At 35.4% G+C, this 16445-nt stretch overlaps 1 protein-coding gene across 1 annotated transcript in view; it reads right to left on the reverse strand.

Moving 5' to 3' along the window:
* The window catches only part of LOC143253334 (TWiK family of potassium channels protein 7-like), a 107931-nt gene extending 91712 nt beyond the window's left edge, over positions 1–16219 (reverse strand). Inside the window, exon 1 of the mRNA XM_076507051.1 lies at positions 15107–16219. Coding sequence (XP_076363166.1) covers positions 15107–15551 — 445 coding nt within the window. The 5' untranslated portion in view covers positions 15552–16219. The remainder of the gene's footprint in view (positions 1–15106) is intronic.
* Positions 16220–16445: the final 226 nt, after the last annotated feature.

Here is a 16445-nt window from a genome sequence, read left to right on the forward strand (position 1 = left end):
TTTAAATACAACACCATGTTCAGCTTAGTATGTATTTTCGTTTCAAACCTTGAAAATTGCACACCCTATTCGAGCTATTCATTTTTATATCGCATAGCATACTCTTACTGGTTTTCAGAAAGTAGCGAAGTATTAACAATGAACGATAAAAGATGAACTTAGGAAATCCCACAAAATAAAAAGGAGAATCTCTAGCTTGACACAGCTACGGATATTGTAAGTTAAACAGTTCGTTGTGCCATAACAGCTATGAATAATGTAAATTAACGAGTTCATTGTGTCATTATATTTATGGGTACTGAAAATTAAACAGTTTATTGTGCCATTAAAGTTCCAGTTTGCAAAGCTGCAGTCAGCAGCTTATGGTATTCGATGTGAAAACTCCATGTGTAATACTTGAAAACCCTGATGGTAAGAACTACGTTGTTAAGGATCTACACCAACGTTAAAAAACTACGTTTGGCTTATATTTGTACTAATGTTTATCTATTCTCAACAGTTAGCACATTGTTTCGTTCCAAGCAAGTTGATATAGCATCGAGTCAGTAAACATTTACTTTCCTGTATAACTTTCCTTAATGTGAACGTAAGTTATATAAGCGTAAGGGTTAAGAATATTTGAAACACGCAGCTACAGCTGTGTGCAACTAGAAGTTCGGACGTGTGGAACGCCTGTACACAACCAACACTTTCAAACGTAATTAGTTGAAATTCGAACGAGAAAGCCTGAAAATATGAGCTGCTATTGTCAAATTATAAACTTATACTTTGAAAATTTTAAGAGGACCACGTATTTTTAAAAGTTCTTTCCTTTATCATATTTAACAATTTGAACAAGTGTTACTTCGTTCGTGCAAAAGCTTTTATAGAGAAGACCTGGTGCACTTACACTGAATAGTATTGTACAGTCATTATGTTGCTGCACTTAGCGTTACATTAACTTTTCTTCTCCTTATCGCGGTATTGCAAACATGCAGTTGAATAGCCTACCTGTATTTTTCCCGATTTGAACTTTTTCTTCCATTTAAGTGCATTTAGTATTAGAAACCCCACATCTAGTGTTAGAGGAAGGTCTGTTTCTATCGATAAAATCTAAAATAAGGTTAGCTTACCTTGAAACCCTTGGAGTTTCTCTAACAACCACGTTTATACGTCTGTCCTTTTGTCCAGAAACTTCTCCCACAGTGTCCCAATCAAATATATATTGACAGACTTTATGTATATGTCTTTATTAAAACCAACGTGCATGGCCTTATTCTTACTAAGATTGAAAGTTAGTTTACATTCATTTTAAACACTTCAAAATCCTCTTCTTACCTAATTTAAACACTATTTGAAATGTTCATTAACAGAATACCTTCCATAGTTACAGGCAGGTTAGTAACTATGTCATTTGTTAAACTACAAGTAAGACAGTGGTAGACTTAGTGATTGTTACATCAATCAATGTGACTTCGTTTCACTGATAATGTATTGTTTCCTCCTTTCACCCAATTATAATTGTTTTCTGTTTGTTTGTTTTCATTTTTATACATCGCATGTTCTTTATTCTTCCATAACAATAAATTAACTTAAAGTTTAAATTAACGTAATGATATTTTTCAAATATTTATCTCCATTTTCTGTTTATGCAGCGCCACATGATATATAAAATGAGTAAGTTACCTTTGTAACAACTTAAATGTATATGTTCACGTTCAACAGTACTTAATAAACATTGTAACACGATTTGCTAAAGGAAATTGTAAGTGAATCGAAATACTCAGGCGTATTTATACGACTTTCTACTTTCAACATTCGGGTCTCAATTGAGAATCGTTCTGTCCATACTTTTGTCAGTTCATTTATTCCAAATTCATTTTGAACATTGGCTTCGTAGAAAAGTTAAATGTTTCGCTGATTATGACTGTTATTGACACGACTATCTTTATATATATATATATATATTCATTTTTAAAAGGAGGTGGGCGAGCATGGAAACAATTTCATTGATACCCAAAGAACCTTTATTATAAGGATATTTTAGATCATGGACCAGCGTTGAAATTTTCAGCCTTAAAATTGACTGACAGTATTATGTGATATTTCTTAAGCAGTAAACACATGAAATTTTAATGTTCCTTTTCGCCCAATGACATTAAAGCTCCGAAAATGTGTGAGTTGGGACAAGCGGAGTGAACCGACTTGTGACACATAAATACCGATTATAAGTAATCACGTGAGGTGATCTGACAGTGATCTCGTGTTTATCAACTCGTACGTACTACTAAATCTGACATACAAGCATGTGTTCTCTGCAGTTTGTTTTCACGTTTCTCACAGGTTTTCTTTTTTATCACAGAATAATACAAGTTTAAGACACGACCCGAAATCTTTTACGTCATCGTCGTCTGCCTCTACACAACTAAGGGATGTGGAACAGTGGAATTGTCTCTCCATATCCCACCACGTTTTTCGTAATTATAATAGAAATTCGGATGATGCGACTAAACAGATACATCGAGTCTAAGCTGGCGAGTATTTCATACATGAGGCCTAATGGGATTCTTTACAACAGTTCTAGCATGACAATAGCAAAATCATATTTACGATATTATTTTATATCTTTCTGGTAGAATGTGAGCGTATAGCCAAGATGAAAACCATAATCGTGACGACTTAGCTTATATCGCTCGAACGTATGTATCACTACAACAGCTAAAAAGACATGGTTGGGATATGGCCAGTCTGGCATCTTTAGACCTTAAAATTGAGATAAGAACACATGAGTAATATATGACCAGTCTGGCATATTAAGATCCTAATATGGAGTTAAGAAGACATGGGTGGGAAATGGCCGGTCTGTCATCTTAAGACCCTTATATGGAGCTAAGAAGATGTAGGTAGAATATGGCCAGTCTGTTGTCTTAAGACTAATAGTGTTTAGAAGACTTGAAAAAGTATTAAATGTAAGTAAATGTACGACGTCGTGCGCTTATTATAAAGTTTTTCATTATCATGTCAACCCATCTCAAAACTTTTATTTTCTTAAAAGTGGGTTCCTTATTATTAAATCTTAAGTCTCGGTTATGGAGCTAAGAAGGCATGGGTTTGATATCTTAAGACTCTTCTATGTAATGTCTTCCACATACCTACGATACATTAATGTATTTAAATAATCAGGATAATGATATATTTTCGTCAAAAATAACAATAATTTAGTTACATTATTCACGGTAACTTCATCAGCCTAGACACTTTTTTCAACACTAAGCAAAAAAAAAAGAAAAAGAAAGTATTTGATTAAAAACTGCAATAGTTTAGTAACATCTGAAGTGTATCATTATCTTGAAAACCAAATTATAGTATTAATAACTTATGGATTACATTGATATTCATTCAGTATCGAAACCGGCACAGAGTACGGACTGTCCAAGTTTCAGAACATTAATACAACTGGAAAACTGTCGCAGAAACCTCGTTCTATAAATACGTATTCAAAAATACAACAGTAAACAACAGTCAGATAAATTATGATAAAAATACTTATGGTAGAAGCTGTGTATCTTACAGATTTATAAACTAGTCATGCTATCTAATTCTACACCACAGCAACATATGAAGATGGTGAATGAAGTCAACAATTAAAGCAGTCAGTTCAAAAACCAGTTCACTATAATACACATATGTCCAAGCCACATTCTGAAAAGGGCCGTTTACTCAGTCATAGGGTATCTACCCATAGTAAATAGTAAGTTTTAAAATCAATTCGTCAGTGTACTCCGTTCTCGGGCCAAGGTCTGGCTCACTTCACTTATGCTGCTTTCGTCCAGTTCTCTCGTCCTTCCTCTTACTCACAAATACCCCACTCCACCTTAGAAATATTAAAAAGAAGTAAAGAAAAAAACACGAATATTTTAACAATTTCTCACGTAAGGGGACAAAAAGGAACCACGACGTTCCTGAACACCCCAGTTGGAGAGAGAATTCTTACGATTTCTCACTCTCTAAACTAAACCCCTGCCACGTTAGTTTCCGTTTGCGTAATTCTACACTGCCTCCAGGCCCGTAATGGTTAAATAGTTAGGGCGCTTGACTCGACATTTGAGAGTTGCGAGTTCGAATCCCCATCACACCAAACATGCTCGCTTTTTCAGCCGTTGGGTGTTATTATGTAACGATCAATCCCACTATTCGTTGATGAAAGGTGTTTACGATGGGTGGTGCTGCCTAACTGCCTTCCCTCTGGTCTTTCACTGCTAAATTAGGGACGGCTAGTGCATATAGCCCTCGTGTAGCTTTGTACGAAATTCAAAACAAAGACAAGAAAATACACAACTTCTCAGAAAAAACCTTCTCGTGTTTCTATATTTTCCTTTACTCTGTGCAGCGAAATCGGAGTTTGAATCTTTAAATTGATCTAAAAATTGAGTGTACTTTATGATCTTTGTTAAATACAATTATTCCATTTCCTTTGTTGGTTTGTGTTAAGTAAACCCTATGTTTGAGTGAACTTCAATCTGAATTACAGAATTTTAGAAAAACACAACAATTGTACATTTCATAAATTTGCCCCCCTTCCCAGTGGCACAACGTATGTCTACGAATGTACAACGTTAGAAATTGGGTTTCGATTATACCCATGTTGAGAAGAGCACAAATAGTCCGCTGTATAGTTTTGTGCTTAATTTCAAACAAACAAATGCATTCACAAATACATCGTTTATTCACGACCGTAGTTTCGCCAATAAAGGCATCATCAAGTACTGACGAAACCATGGTCGTAATAAGTGATGTTTTGATGAAACAACTGTTTTGTTTCCTCAATTCTTTAATTTTGGAGTTTCACCAAGTACCTACGGTTTTAAGTATCAATTGTGTATGTCTGAAAATTGTTTTGTTGAAACTTTACGGAATTATAGTAAAGAACACTGCACAGAAAAAGTAAGTAATAACAATATAACAAAACGCTTCTGTTGGCACAGCGATATGTTTGAGGATTTTTACATTAAAATTCAGGATTCTATTCCAGTGGTGCATAAAGATCATTGTAAAGTTTTGCACTTTCAAAAATACAATATAATCAATGGAGAAATTAGCATTAGTTGAGATTGGTGGGGGTTTTAGTTGTTGTAAGGACTTTTGTAAAATTAGCGGTAAATATATGACCCCCACCACTGTGGCTCTATGGCAAGACTGAGGACCTATAACGACATAAACGGTTTTCGATACCTGCAATGGTGAGAGCACAGATAGCTGTTTCTGTAACTTTACGCTTAATAATAGGAAAAAGAAAATATAATTGAAGTGTCATTCTTTATATGTGTATCGCAACTAAGGACAGTGAAGACCATTATATATGTAAAAACGGTTGGTATGGGTAGAGAAAGCACTATGTAGAGGAGCGAACAACGTTTCGACCTTCTTCGGTTATCGTCAGGTGAAGACCATCAACAATATACTACCATAATATTAGTTTGTAATATTAATCCGTATTGTTTCCAGATACATTAATTGAATAAAATCACAATGAAAATGAAAAAAAAAATGCATAATATCCTTACCAGTATTATCATCAAACAATTTATTATAGAAATTATATTACAGTTTTCCTTGTTTATTTTAGATTTAATTTTGACTTTCAAAAATGAGGAGCTTGGTTTGTTTGTGATTAAGCTACACATTGGGCTAACTGTGCTTTACCCACCAGGGGTATTAAAACGCGATTGTAGGGGGTTAAGTACGCAGACATAGTGCTGAGCCACTGGTAGGCGTCTACTTTCGGTTTTAAATAGTATTTGAATCTTTTAAACTAGATTAACTAATTAACTAGCTTTTGCGGTAAATTAAATTTGATTTTACAGTAGAATATTTAACTGGTAATAATATATACGTAAACATATATACTCTGAAAAATTATCGGTTTGTTTGTTTTGAAATTTCGCGCAAAGCTACAAAGGCGGCTATCTGCGCTAGCCGTCCTTAATTTAGCAGTGTAAGACTAGAGAGAAAGCAGCTAGTTATCACTACCCACCGCCAACTCTTGGGCTACTCTTTTACCAACGAATAGTTGGATTGACTGTCACATTATAACACCTCCACGGTTAAAAAGGGCGAGCATGTTTGGTGCCACGGGGATCCAAACCCGCGATCCTCAGATTACGAGTCGAGTGCCTTAACCCATCTGGCCCTGCCGGGCCAACTACTCTGAAAGAAACAGTTAAGAATATATTGTTTTTTTACATTCTTAAACTTATTTATAAACATATTTATCCAGTTTCAAATATTTAAAAAACAATAAATAAGCCTGAAAGGTTTAATGTCAAATCTTTCCCACTTTACAGTATGTACGGGATTTCCGTCAAAGACAGAAAAGTACTCTTAAAAAATAAACTTCGGAGAAGATGTAATATTATTTGTTATGTTTAACCAATTACGACGGTATCATAATAAAATTTATATCTGAAAAGTTAAGAAAATCGAGAATCGATGTAATGTTGCTGCTGGGTTTAAAACTTTAAGCTATAAACGAGGACGTGGGCCGCCCCCCTTCCAATATTTTGAGACGTAGAACGTAAACCATAGCGCAGGTACTGGTGCTATGCGTATCATCTGCGTCACCTTTCGTTCGACATCGGTTTCACTTACTTTGCTATGAAACATCTCAGTTGAGAAGCCATTCGCAGTGTTAAGGCTGATAAGTTGAAATAGTTGCCAAGTTCGAAACCCTTATCCTTGCTTTTACCATTAAATCTTACAAATTTCATTGAACATGGTTTAGCTGGTTTCTTCACGAGAGATTTGTGACAACAAACAGACTAACAACTATGCTTGATACATATTGTCCAAATGAAGGATATTAAAACCACACATATAAACAAAAACTACGCAATTACCCATAATTTTAGATAAAGTATATTAATCTACACACTGCAATTTATAAATAGTTTTATAAACGTTTGGCAAAATCCTGCACAACTAATAACAATATTAAAAGACAATAATAATTAAGATTCCTTCCAGTAAAGCCTCTCAGAAGCACAGAGGTGTGTGTTAAGGCGTGCGATTCGTAATCTGAGGGTCGCGGGTTCGCATTCCCGTCGCGCCAAACATACTCGCCCTTTCAGCCGTGGGGGCGTTATATTGTGACAGTCAATCCCACTATTCGTTGGTAAAAGAGTAGCCCAAGAGTTGGTGGTTGGTGGTGGGTGGTGATGACTAGCTGCCTTCCCTCTAGTCTTACACTGTTAAATTAGGGACGGCTAGCACAGATAGCCCTCGAGTAGCTTTGTGCGAAATTCAAAAACAAACATACTTCAAGGCTTCTAGAAATGTTTTGACGCTGTTGTATTCCTCTTTGAGGTGCACCAAAAGATATTTAAATTTTAAAAAGTCTAAAATTTGTATAATATAATATCTTACTACTCAAGTAAGCAAAAATTGTGGGTCTTAAAGTGCTCGCATATAAAATGAGGTGCCCAGGGTTTACCTTGATCTCCGATAAGCATGCCGAAATATGCCTTGTAGGCTTCACATATTTTAGCAGATGCTGTCACAGAGTACTTTTACGCTCTTTTCTTGATATATTGGCCACATACGTAACAGAATGCATCTGGAGAATGCTTGCAGCTTTTGATGCCATCTCTAATAAAATCAGATAGGTCTATATGTTCACTTAAGCAACTAGAACTAAACTGAAATGGTGAGTGGTGAGCCCCTGTATATATATATTACTATGGAAAGTGCTAGAAGATTCTAAAAGATTCTTGAAAATTCTCGTAAGTTCTACAACATTCTAGTAAGTTCTTCAAAATTCTTGTAAGTTCAAGAAAATTCTCTATCAGCACTGAATCTACCTGGAATGTTCTGAAAAATGGGTAAATTTGAAAATTTCATTACCCAGATCACAAAAGCAAGGATTGAAGAGAAAAAGATACATCGGATATTTAATGTGTCTACCTAAAGAAATCGAATCGTTGGATGAGCGTTGTAAATCCCAACACTTACCGCTGCCCCAGCGGAATAATTACTTTTCTTTTAACGTTTAAATGTTTATGTGTGTGTTCTATGATGTAGGTAGGTCTCATGACCTTACTGTAGTATTTTGTCACAATTTTTGTTATACTTTTGTGTGTTTTCTTATAGCAGAGCCACATAAGGCTATCTGCTAAGCTCATTGAGGGGAATCGAATCCCTGATTTTAGCGTTGTAAGTCAGTATACTTACCGTTGTACTAGCGGGAGCATTTTTATTCTTGTATTTCCAGTGAAATATCAAGAAAATAGATTACAAATAAATGAATTTAGAAGTTTAATGCCAAAAAATGTTTTTTTTACTGAAATGCACGAACGTGATTTATTTGTTCACCTTTTAAAAACACTAGAATAAAAGATAAATACGCTACAATTAGATAAATATTTTCCCTTTCAAAATTAAAAATAAAGAAAAAATCAGTAAATATTTTCTTATAATTTTTATAATTCTTTCATCTTTATCTCTCTCTTCTCAACAATAAAATCAAATATAATTTGCTCTGTTTAGCATTCAGAAAATATAAAACACGATGTAATACAATTTTTGTTCCCAGATAGTATGTGCTATTTCTTATTTGCTTATGTTGTAAAAGTACAGAAAATGGCCATTATTCCCTTCAAACTTTGTTTTTGTGATCTGGATAATGAATGATAAAGAAATTAATCTGTTTTCTATGTAAAAACGGGCAAATTGTGCACTTTTTCATTTACATAAGGTCTGAATAAAACAACATATGAATCAAGATTTACATGTATTTTTATTAAAGTTATACAAAAATGTTTAGAAGTGAGTAGTTTTTCGAGATTTGCGACTGTAATGCAAATCACTTTCACATGTCAGCCCCCAAATATAGTCTCCCATCATGTTTTCGTTATACGCTCCCAGGTCACAAAAGCAAAGTTTGAGGAGAAAAATAGGTCTTTTCCATTTACTTTAAGCATAAGCAATTGGAAAATAACACTTTCTGCCCAGGAACAAGAAAAGGTAAAAATGTTGTTACATGGTGTTATTTGAAGATCATTTGCAATATTCTCTCAGTAAAATATCACCTCGTCGAGATGTTCACAATAGTATACTGAATAATTCTCTCCTCGCCGAACTATGTTTACAGATATCTTCTACAAAAAATTTAGAAAGAAAATTCAACTTTGTAACCCTGATTCTAAAACAAATAAATTTCAGAATAATAGGTCATACAATAAGATAATAATTTTATTCTGAAAATGAGGAGATTATTCTTGGTAGGTTTTGTCACATTATCCTCTAATAATTTGTATGTTTGAAGTTAAGCACAATGAACAGTCTGCGCTCTGCCCACCACGAGTATCGAAATCCTGTTTCTAGTGTTGTAAGTACGCAGACATACTGTTGTGCCACAGAGCATCTCTACTAATATAGTCCAACTTAATACGAAAGTTTGCTGGTATATGGATCCAAGAGTCCATGGTTTGCACCCTGTGGCCATAAGAAAAAGCATCACGTTCCACACTTTAGAGCCTTGGTGTACTGTAAGAGTGAAAGTTAAAATAAACTGTTCGATTAGTATAGTCCAAGAGTTGGCGGTGGGCGCTGATTACTAACGGCACAAGTAGATCTAGTACGTCAAGTGCAGGTTTGGAAGTATTTTAAAATAGTAAATGCGAATGCATGCAGCTGTATCAGGTTGAGAGCGTATAATAACCATTTACACGATTAAATTTAGTCATTATAAAATGTTTGTGCGCATGTACACACAGGTTGAGACTCTAGTATTTATGCGCATATGAATAGTTACATTTTAGTTCAGGTGCGTTAATAACTAGGGTACACCCGATGCCTAGTTTACAGACTATACTGGATATGTGTTTTTTCTTATTTATACTGGGCGTGTGCAAAACGTTCTCACAAGTCCTTCAAAACTCTAATATGGTTGATGTATATCATCAGATTAAGTTCTCTATATGCAGCTATTCTGTTCTTTGAATAGTCATTACGACCGTTTATATTCACCCCTCCTTATTATTCAAGAGACTGGCTTCAGTTAGTTTTATTGCCGTTGTTAAGACGTGTCAAATACTTTTGTTTTTCACGATGAAATCGATAAATCAACAAACAGCAAAAGGAGAAGTAAAGATTTTGATATTTAAGAAGAAACCTTGAAATCACTTATTTACTAAACTGAACAACTAAGTAAACAGGGAAAACTAACAACATATGGTACTGCTTTAAACCTGGCAGTTGGGTAAACTAATTAATAACATATGATACTGCATCCATCCCGGAAACAGGAAAACTAAGTAATGATATATGTCTTTAACCCTGGAAAGAGGGAAAACAAAGTAATACCATACGGTAGTGTTTTAACCATAGAATTATGGAAAACAAATTAATAATGTATGGTACCGCTTTAATCCTGGAAACAGGGAAAACTAAGTAATAACACACGGTACTTTTAACCCTGGAAACGGAAACATTGTTATGTAATTTCAAATTTGGGGGATTCTATAGTGTACTGTATTTACCAGATAACCTATAGATCATTATGTTATCTGATAAATACCATATAGGGTAAAAATAAGAATCAGTTTAGTTTCTTGTTGTCTACCATAACACAAATATTCTTTAAAAATTGTGTGCGGTATGGCAGTAAGTTCTTAATGAAATCAAAAGAGCTGGCTGAACGCGATCTACTGGTTAACGTCCCACGTTAACTGCAGATCGCAAGATTTGCGTTTTGAGTCACAGTGTCACCAAACACCCTTCGCACTCTTAGATGTGAGTGCGCTATAGGTTTGTTTACTTGTTTTAAAGAAAACCCACATGGAACTGTTTGCTGTGTCCACCGCAGGTATCGAATCCCAGATTTTAGCGCATTAAATCTGTACACTAGTTGCTGCCTCATCAAGAGGATGGTTTGGTTTGGTTTGAATTTCGTGCAAAGCTACACGAGGCCTATCTGCGCTAGCCATCCCTAATTTAGCAGTGAAAGACCAGAGGGAATGACTGCCACATTATAAAAGCCCCACGGTTGAAATGGCGAGAATATTTGGTGTGACGAGGATTCGAACCTGCGACCCTCAGATTACGAGTCGAGTTCTTTAACCACCTGAGCATGCCGGGCCTTAAGAGGGTGGAGATCCAACAATAGTATTACAACCGCGTTATGTTTGCCATATCAATTGCCTACGATGCACTTGTTTAATCCGGAGCTTCTCAGACTGTCTGGGATACGGCGCGTTATACGTGTGACAATCAATCCCAAACCCGGACAAAATACTTGTGGCGTTGAATACTATAAATCGACTCCTTTCCTTCTGGTCAATAGTTCAAAACTAGAGTCAGCTGTACCCGAGCCTTTGAGCGTTGAGTGTCACTCACTATGGAATTTCCTCGACCAGTGAAGAATGAATTTACGTAAAACTGTTCCATCGATTGTAACTAACAAGACATATTTGGCTATTCTGGAACCATATTTGGCGCTAGGTGAAGTATAAACGCTATCATGGTTAATTGTATCACATATGCATGTTTTGATACCATACGAACAATGGTGTGAAGCATTTGAGACACATGACCAACATGTTTTCGTGGAAGAGAGACTGAGTAAACAGTGGTGTTTTTGTTGAGTCACAAATCTTGATCAACAACAAGGCAAACAGTGCATCTCAGTGGCCAATGTGCCGAACTGTAGATCTGGGGTTTCTATGTTTCCGTCCCTTTACCACATAAAAAAGAATATAAAGAAAACTGCGCTCCACATTTTGTGGCAACAGGTGTGTTACCATGGTGAAGGTGAAATCTTACTATTCTTCCTTACAAGAATTCGCCCCTGTGGCTCAGCGGTATGCCTGCGGACTTACAACGTTAGAAACGGGGTTTCAATACACGTGGTGGGCAGAGCACAGGTAGCCCATTGTGTAGCTTTGTGTTTAATTCAAAACAACAACAACCTTACAAGAATAGCCCAATGGCGTTGACTTATACCCTTCTCTCATGTAGCTTCGCGCAAAATTCAACAAGAAACAAACACAAACAAAACTGTGCTTTCAGTGTGAAATACGTTTTCCAGTCAGTCTCAATAACTTAAGAACAGCTAAACAGTGTATCTATAGCTATAATTATCTAAGCAAAAATAATCACCACTTTATATATGCTAATCCAAACAAAATGAATATTCGTACTGCACTTTGTAGCCCCTGTTCTAATGAAAACAAAAATACAAAGTTCCAATGTATAACAATATACAGGTTTCGTTCGTTTGTAATTAAGCATAAAGCTACACAATGGGCTATCTATGCTCTGCCCAAAACGGGTATCAAAAGTTGGATTCTAGCATTGTAACTTCTCAGACATACCGCTGTGCTACTAAAGGGCTTATATAACTTTCAACATCTTAAAATAGACGACGATGTGATCGTATAAATGAACAACATCAAATCAATCTATTCCAGGTATAAAGGAAGGTAAGCGTATATTTAATGAAAACTGGATTTCATAAGATAAAAGAATTTAAATGTCGTTGTTACAGCGCAAAGCTACACAACGGGTTACCTGAGCTTTACCCACCGCAGGAAACGAATCCCGGATTGTAACGTTACTAGTTCGTAAACTCACCACTGACCGTCCAGAGTGCAAAAATTAAATATTGTCTGTTACGTCATAATTTCCCAATCGTAGGTAGAGTTGATTTAACTAGCGTGACCGAAGATAAAAATACACGAAATAAACGTTTTATCACTTTCTTCTATTTAGCCAGGATATAATGGCGTTTTGATAGTAAAATAATGGCAAACATGCTATCCCTTACAGTCATGGAAACCTTACTACGTGACGGTCAATCTCACTATTCGTTGATAAAAGAAAGAGTAGTCCAAGAGTTGACGGTGGGTAGTGATGACTAGTTTCCTTTCATCTAGTCTTGCACTACTAATTTGGGGACGGCTAACACAGATAGTCCTCGTCTAGCTTAGGGCGAAATAAAAAAACGAACAAACAAATTGTAGCAAAATGTAAGTTTTTTATTTTTAAATAAAGTCAGTTTTATTACTGTACGTTTAAGTTTTATTTTCACCCACGAAACATGTGTAAGTTATTACATCCGAAATGTCAACTTGTGGGCTTATAATATAAAGACTGCAAGTTATTTCATTTTATTTCTAAGTAATGAAAACGATTTTACAATTCATGTAATTTTTTTTTAAATTTTGCCAGTAAAATCATGATGGTTGCCAATTTAAAACTTTGTTATGCTTTTAATGTAGCCATTCTAATGGTCCTGCTTGAGGACGAAATGAAGCTATGCAAAATGCGTTTAAGGTATTTAAACAAACACGGCTTAAATCGTAAAATCAAGTTAAACTAAATTCGAAAATAAAACAGTACATTATAATATGTATGTAGCGTTAATAGTTTATTTACTAAGGGCCGCAGTACTGGTACAAGATGCGCCATACAACAGTATTTACACGTACAAGTATTAAGCACGAGAATATATATGGTACGTGTACCAACAACTTGTTCCTATCCTAACGAAAAGAAACCTCATAAATGAATGTTGCGTTGTTACTTGCTTCTGTAATGGTGGGTATCCATATAAGAGTAAGGGAATATCATAGGAGAGTGTTATCGTTCCCTCGAAGGCAGAATACGAGAAATATATAAAAATCAGTAAATACGAAAAAACATATTTAAATAGAAAATTTTAAATAAACCTATTCGGAACATATTTTATTATGTTCAGTACGATTAACCATTATGAAACATAAACAACGTGTATGTAGATTTAAACTAGTCAAAAAAGGTGCATTATTTACATTAGGAAGAGAAGTAATGTAACAGATTTCATAACGAAGTTCGTAAGAAGACGATTATGTCAAGATCTTGTAGACTCGTGTATGAAGCTATTAACATGTTAAGTCAGTCATGACAAATCTCTTATCGTAATCACCTGCGTGTTTAACTGGACAGTCCTTTATTGTAACCATCTCCGTGTGTAACTGATTGGTCATTACGAATCCTTTGTAGCCACCTGTATGTCTGTCTAACTGGCTGGCCATTACGAATGTTTTGTAGCCACCTCTATGTCTAAGTGGCTGGCCATTAGGGGTCTTTTTGTTACCGGTTAATCGTTACAAATTTTTTGTTGTGATCACCCAAATGCTTAACTAAGTTAGGTCGGTAATTAGGAGCATTTTGTACAAGTATTTACATTGTCTAACCGGCGGCCATTAGAAATCCATTTTTGTGATCACCAACATGCCTAAGAAATCAGCCATTTGGAATCTTTTATTCTGGTCACTTCCATTATTATTAGGAGAAATTTAACCATCTTCGTAAGATGTAAATGGAAAAGTATATAATCATAATATTAATACAAAACAATAAACTTCTATAATTTTAGCATTAAAACCTTACTTGACAAGGAAAGTTTTTGTTTAATTACAAGGAAGCAAGCTTTCAACTTTAATCATTTATAACCACTATGATATCCACGTGTCACTGAAGCGATCTGCGGACAGCCAAACTTTAGTAAAATATTCTTTTGATTTCAACAGCACACTTGTTAATAACAAGAATATAAAATAACCCAACAAGAGGAGAAATATTTTCCTTCTCTTTTAAATTTTACTGAATTTATCTGCGAAAGATTCTGATTATTCATCTAGTGTTTCTCTAACGTTAGTAGCAGATTAATATAAAAAAGTCTACTATTGTTTTATTTTATTCTTTTCGTTTGCACCATTGTTGCTTTATTTTACTTTGTCTATTTAAAATAATCTTATTTTGTTTTATTTTGCCTGTTTACATATTGTTATTTTGTTTATTCTATTATTTTACACTATTGTTGTGTTGTTTTATTCTGTTATTTTACGCAGTTTGACAAGTGGGTTGGATTTTGTTATGGAATTCACAACCTAATGGAAGTCACAAGACTAAAACACTAGAAATATTTATTCAGATATCTTACCTTTTAATGAATAAAAGTTTATGTATGTAACACTGTATACTGTATAGTACCCATAGCATCGTATAATGCCTTGTGTTTATCTTGTTACATGAAGTTTCTATTACAGCTAAGTTCATCAGACAGTAGGTATCGAGTAATATAACTTACCTATTGTGGTAATGACGGTGAGAGAGTACAGAAACGCTCCAGGAAAAGACCACTGTTGGACTGCTCCCAATTCTTTGCCGTCGTATCCGTCTTTAATGGCTTCTATTAACTCTGCCTGAAACCGTTTAATTTCTGCCGTTACAAGACGAGTCCAGTTGTCCTTATAGAGCACGTTTAAGTCGTATGTGATGTCCCACAGACGCTTCACTGTCTTCTGCCTCATATCTATGACCTTTCCAGTATTCTCCTCCTCGTAGGGAGCCTCGAGAGCCCGGAAAGCAAAAGCGCCCATGAAGCTGTATCCGACCACAAGTCCGCACAAACCGACGTGGGAGAACGTGAAAGCCGTGAACTTGCCACAGAACGCCTTGCATTTGTTCGCAAGAGTCTTTTCGGCAAAGCGGGAACCACTGCGTCTAGAAGGACGTTTCCGCTCTAGAGCCATAGTCCTCTGCAACCGAATGGCCAATGGCCGAGCCAGGCAAACCTTCGCAGGTAGCCAGGCTCGGCTTGATAGCCACTATTTCTAGAGGCTCAGGTTAAGCTGGGCTAATGTTGACAGCATCTAGGTTAGAGATTATTTTCTGTTGCTGGAGTGATACTTCATCGAGCGTTACCAGTAGATATCAAGAAAACGTATGAGCTAGCAACTAACATCGAACCTTTTCTCCATTTTCAACATTATGCGTTAAGACTTTTATAAAAACTAAATCATTGGTATCTGAAAGGGATTCTACAGAAAAAAAATGTAATAACAATAATAAAGAAAAAAAGGACTAAAAACGAAACAGAAAATACGATGGTTGTGTTTTCTTTACTACAGGATGATTTCTCTAATTATTTGAATTGATGAAATTACCACTTTGGACAGAGTACTTATTTTGGGAAAAACAACCCTTATCTTTGAACACGAACTAAATCCATCTTTTTTACTTTCAAATACACTTACAAATTCATTTGAAGAACGAACGAGCCATTAGCTTATTAACTGTTTCTGTACTCTCAAGCTACGACCACATATGTTGGACAAAAGACATCGAACGCTAGTTGTTGTTCATTTTCCGTATAACTATCAAAAGAACTTTCACAAGAAGTCTCTAGCCTCGCGCTGCTTATCCCGTGAACTCAGTTGCCTTGCTGAGCTTTCGAAAACAAGAAATATTCTCATTTACGACAGCGCTACCTTTTGAAGAATTCTGAAACTATCAACTCTAAGAAATGGAGTTGAATTGCATGAGGAATTATTGATTAAAGAACTACTAAAATATTTAATTATTTATTTAGAAAATAGAAAATGTATCACTAAGTGAAAAAAACAACTAATAGATTATTGCCGTAT

This window comes from Tachypleus tridentatus, chromosome 6 (genome assembly GCF_004210375.1).
Source record: "Tachypleus tridentatus isolate NWPU-2018 chromosome 6, ASM421037v1, whole genome shotgun sequence".
Classification (NCBI taxonomy): Eukaryota; Metazoa; Arthropoda; class Merostomata; order Xiphosura; family Limulidae; genus Tachypleus; species Tachypleus tridentatus.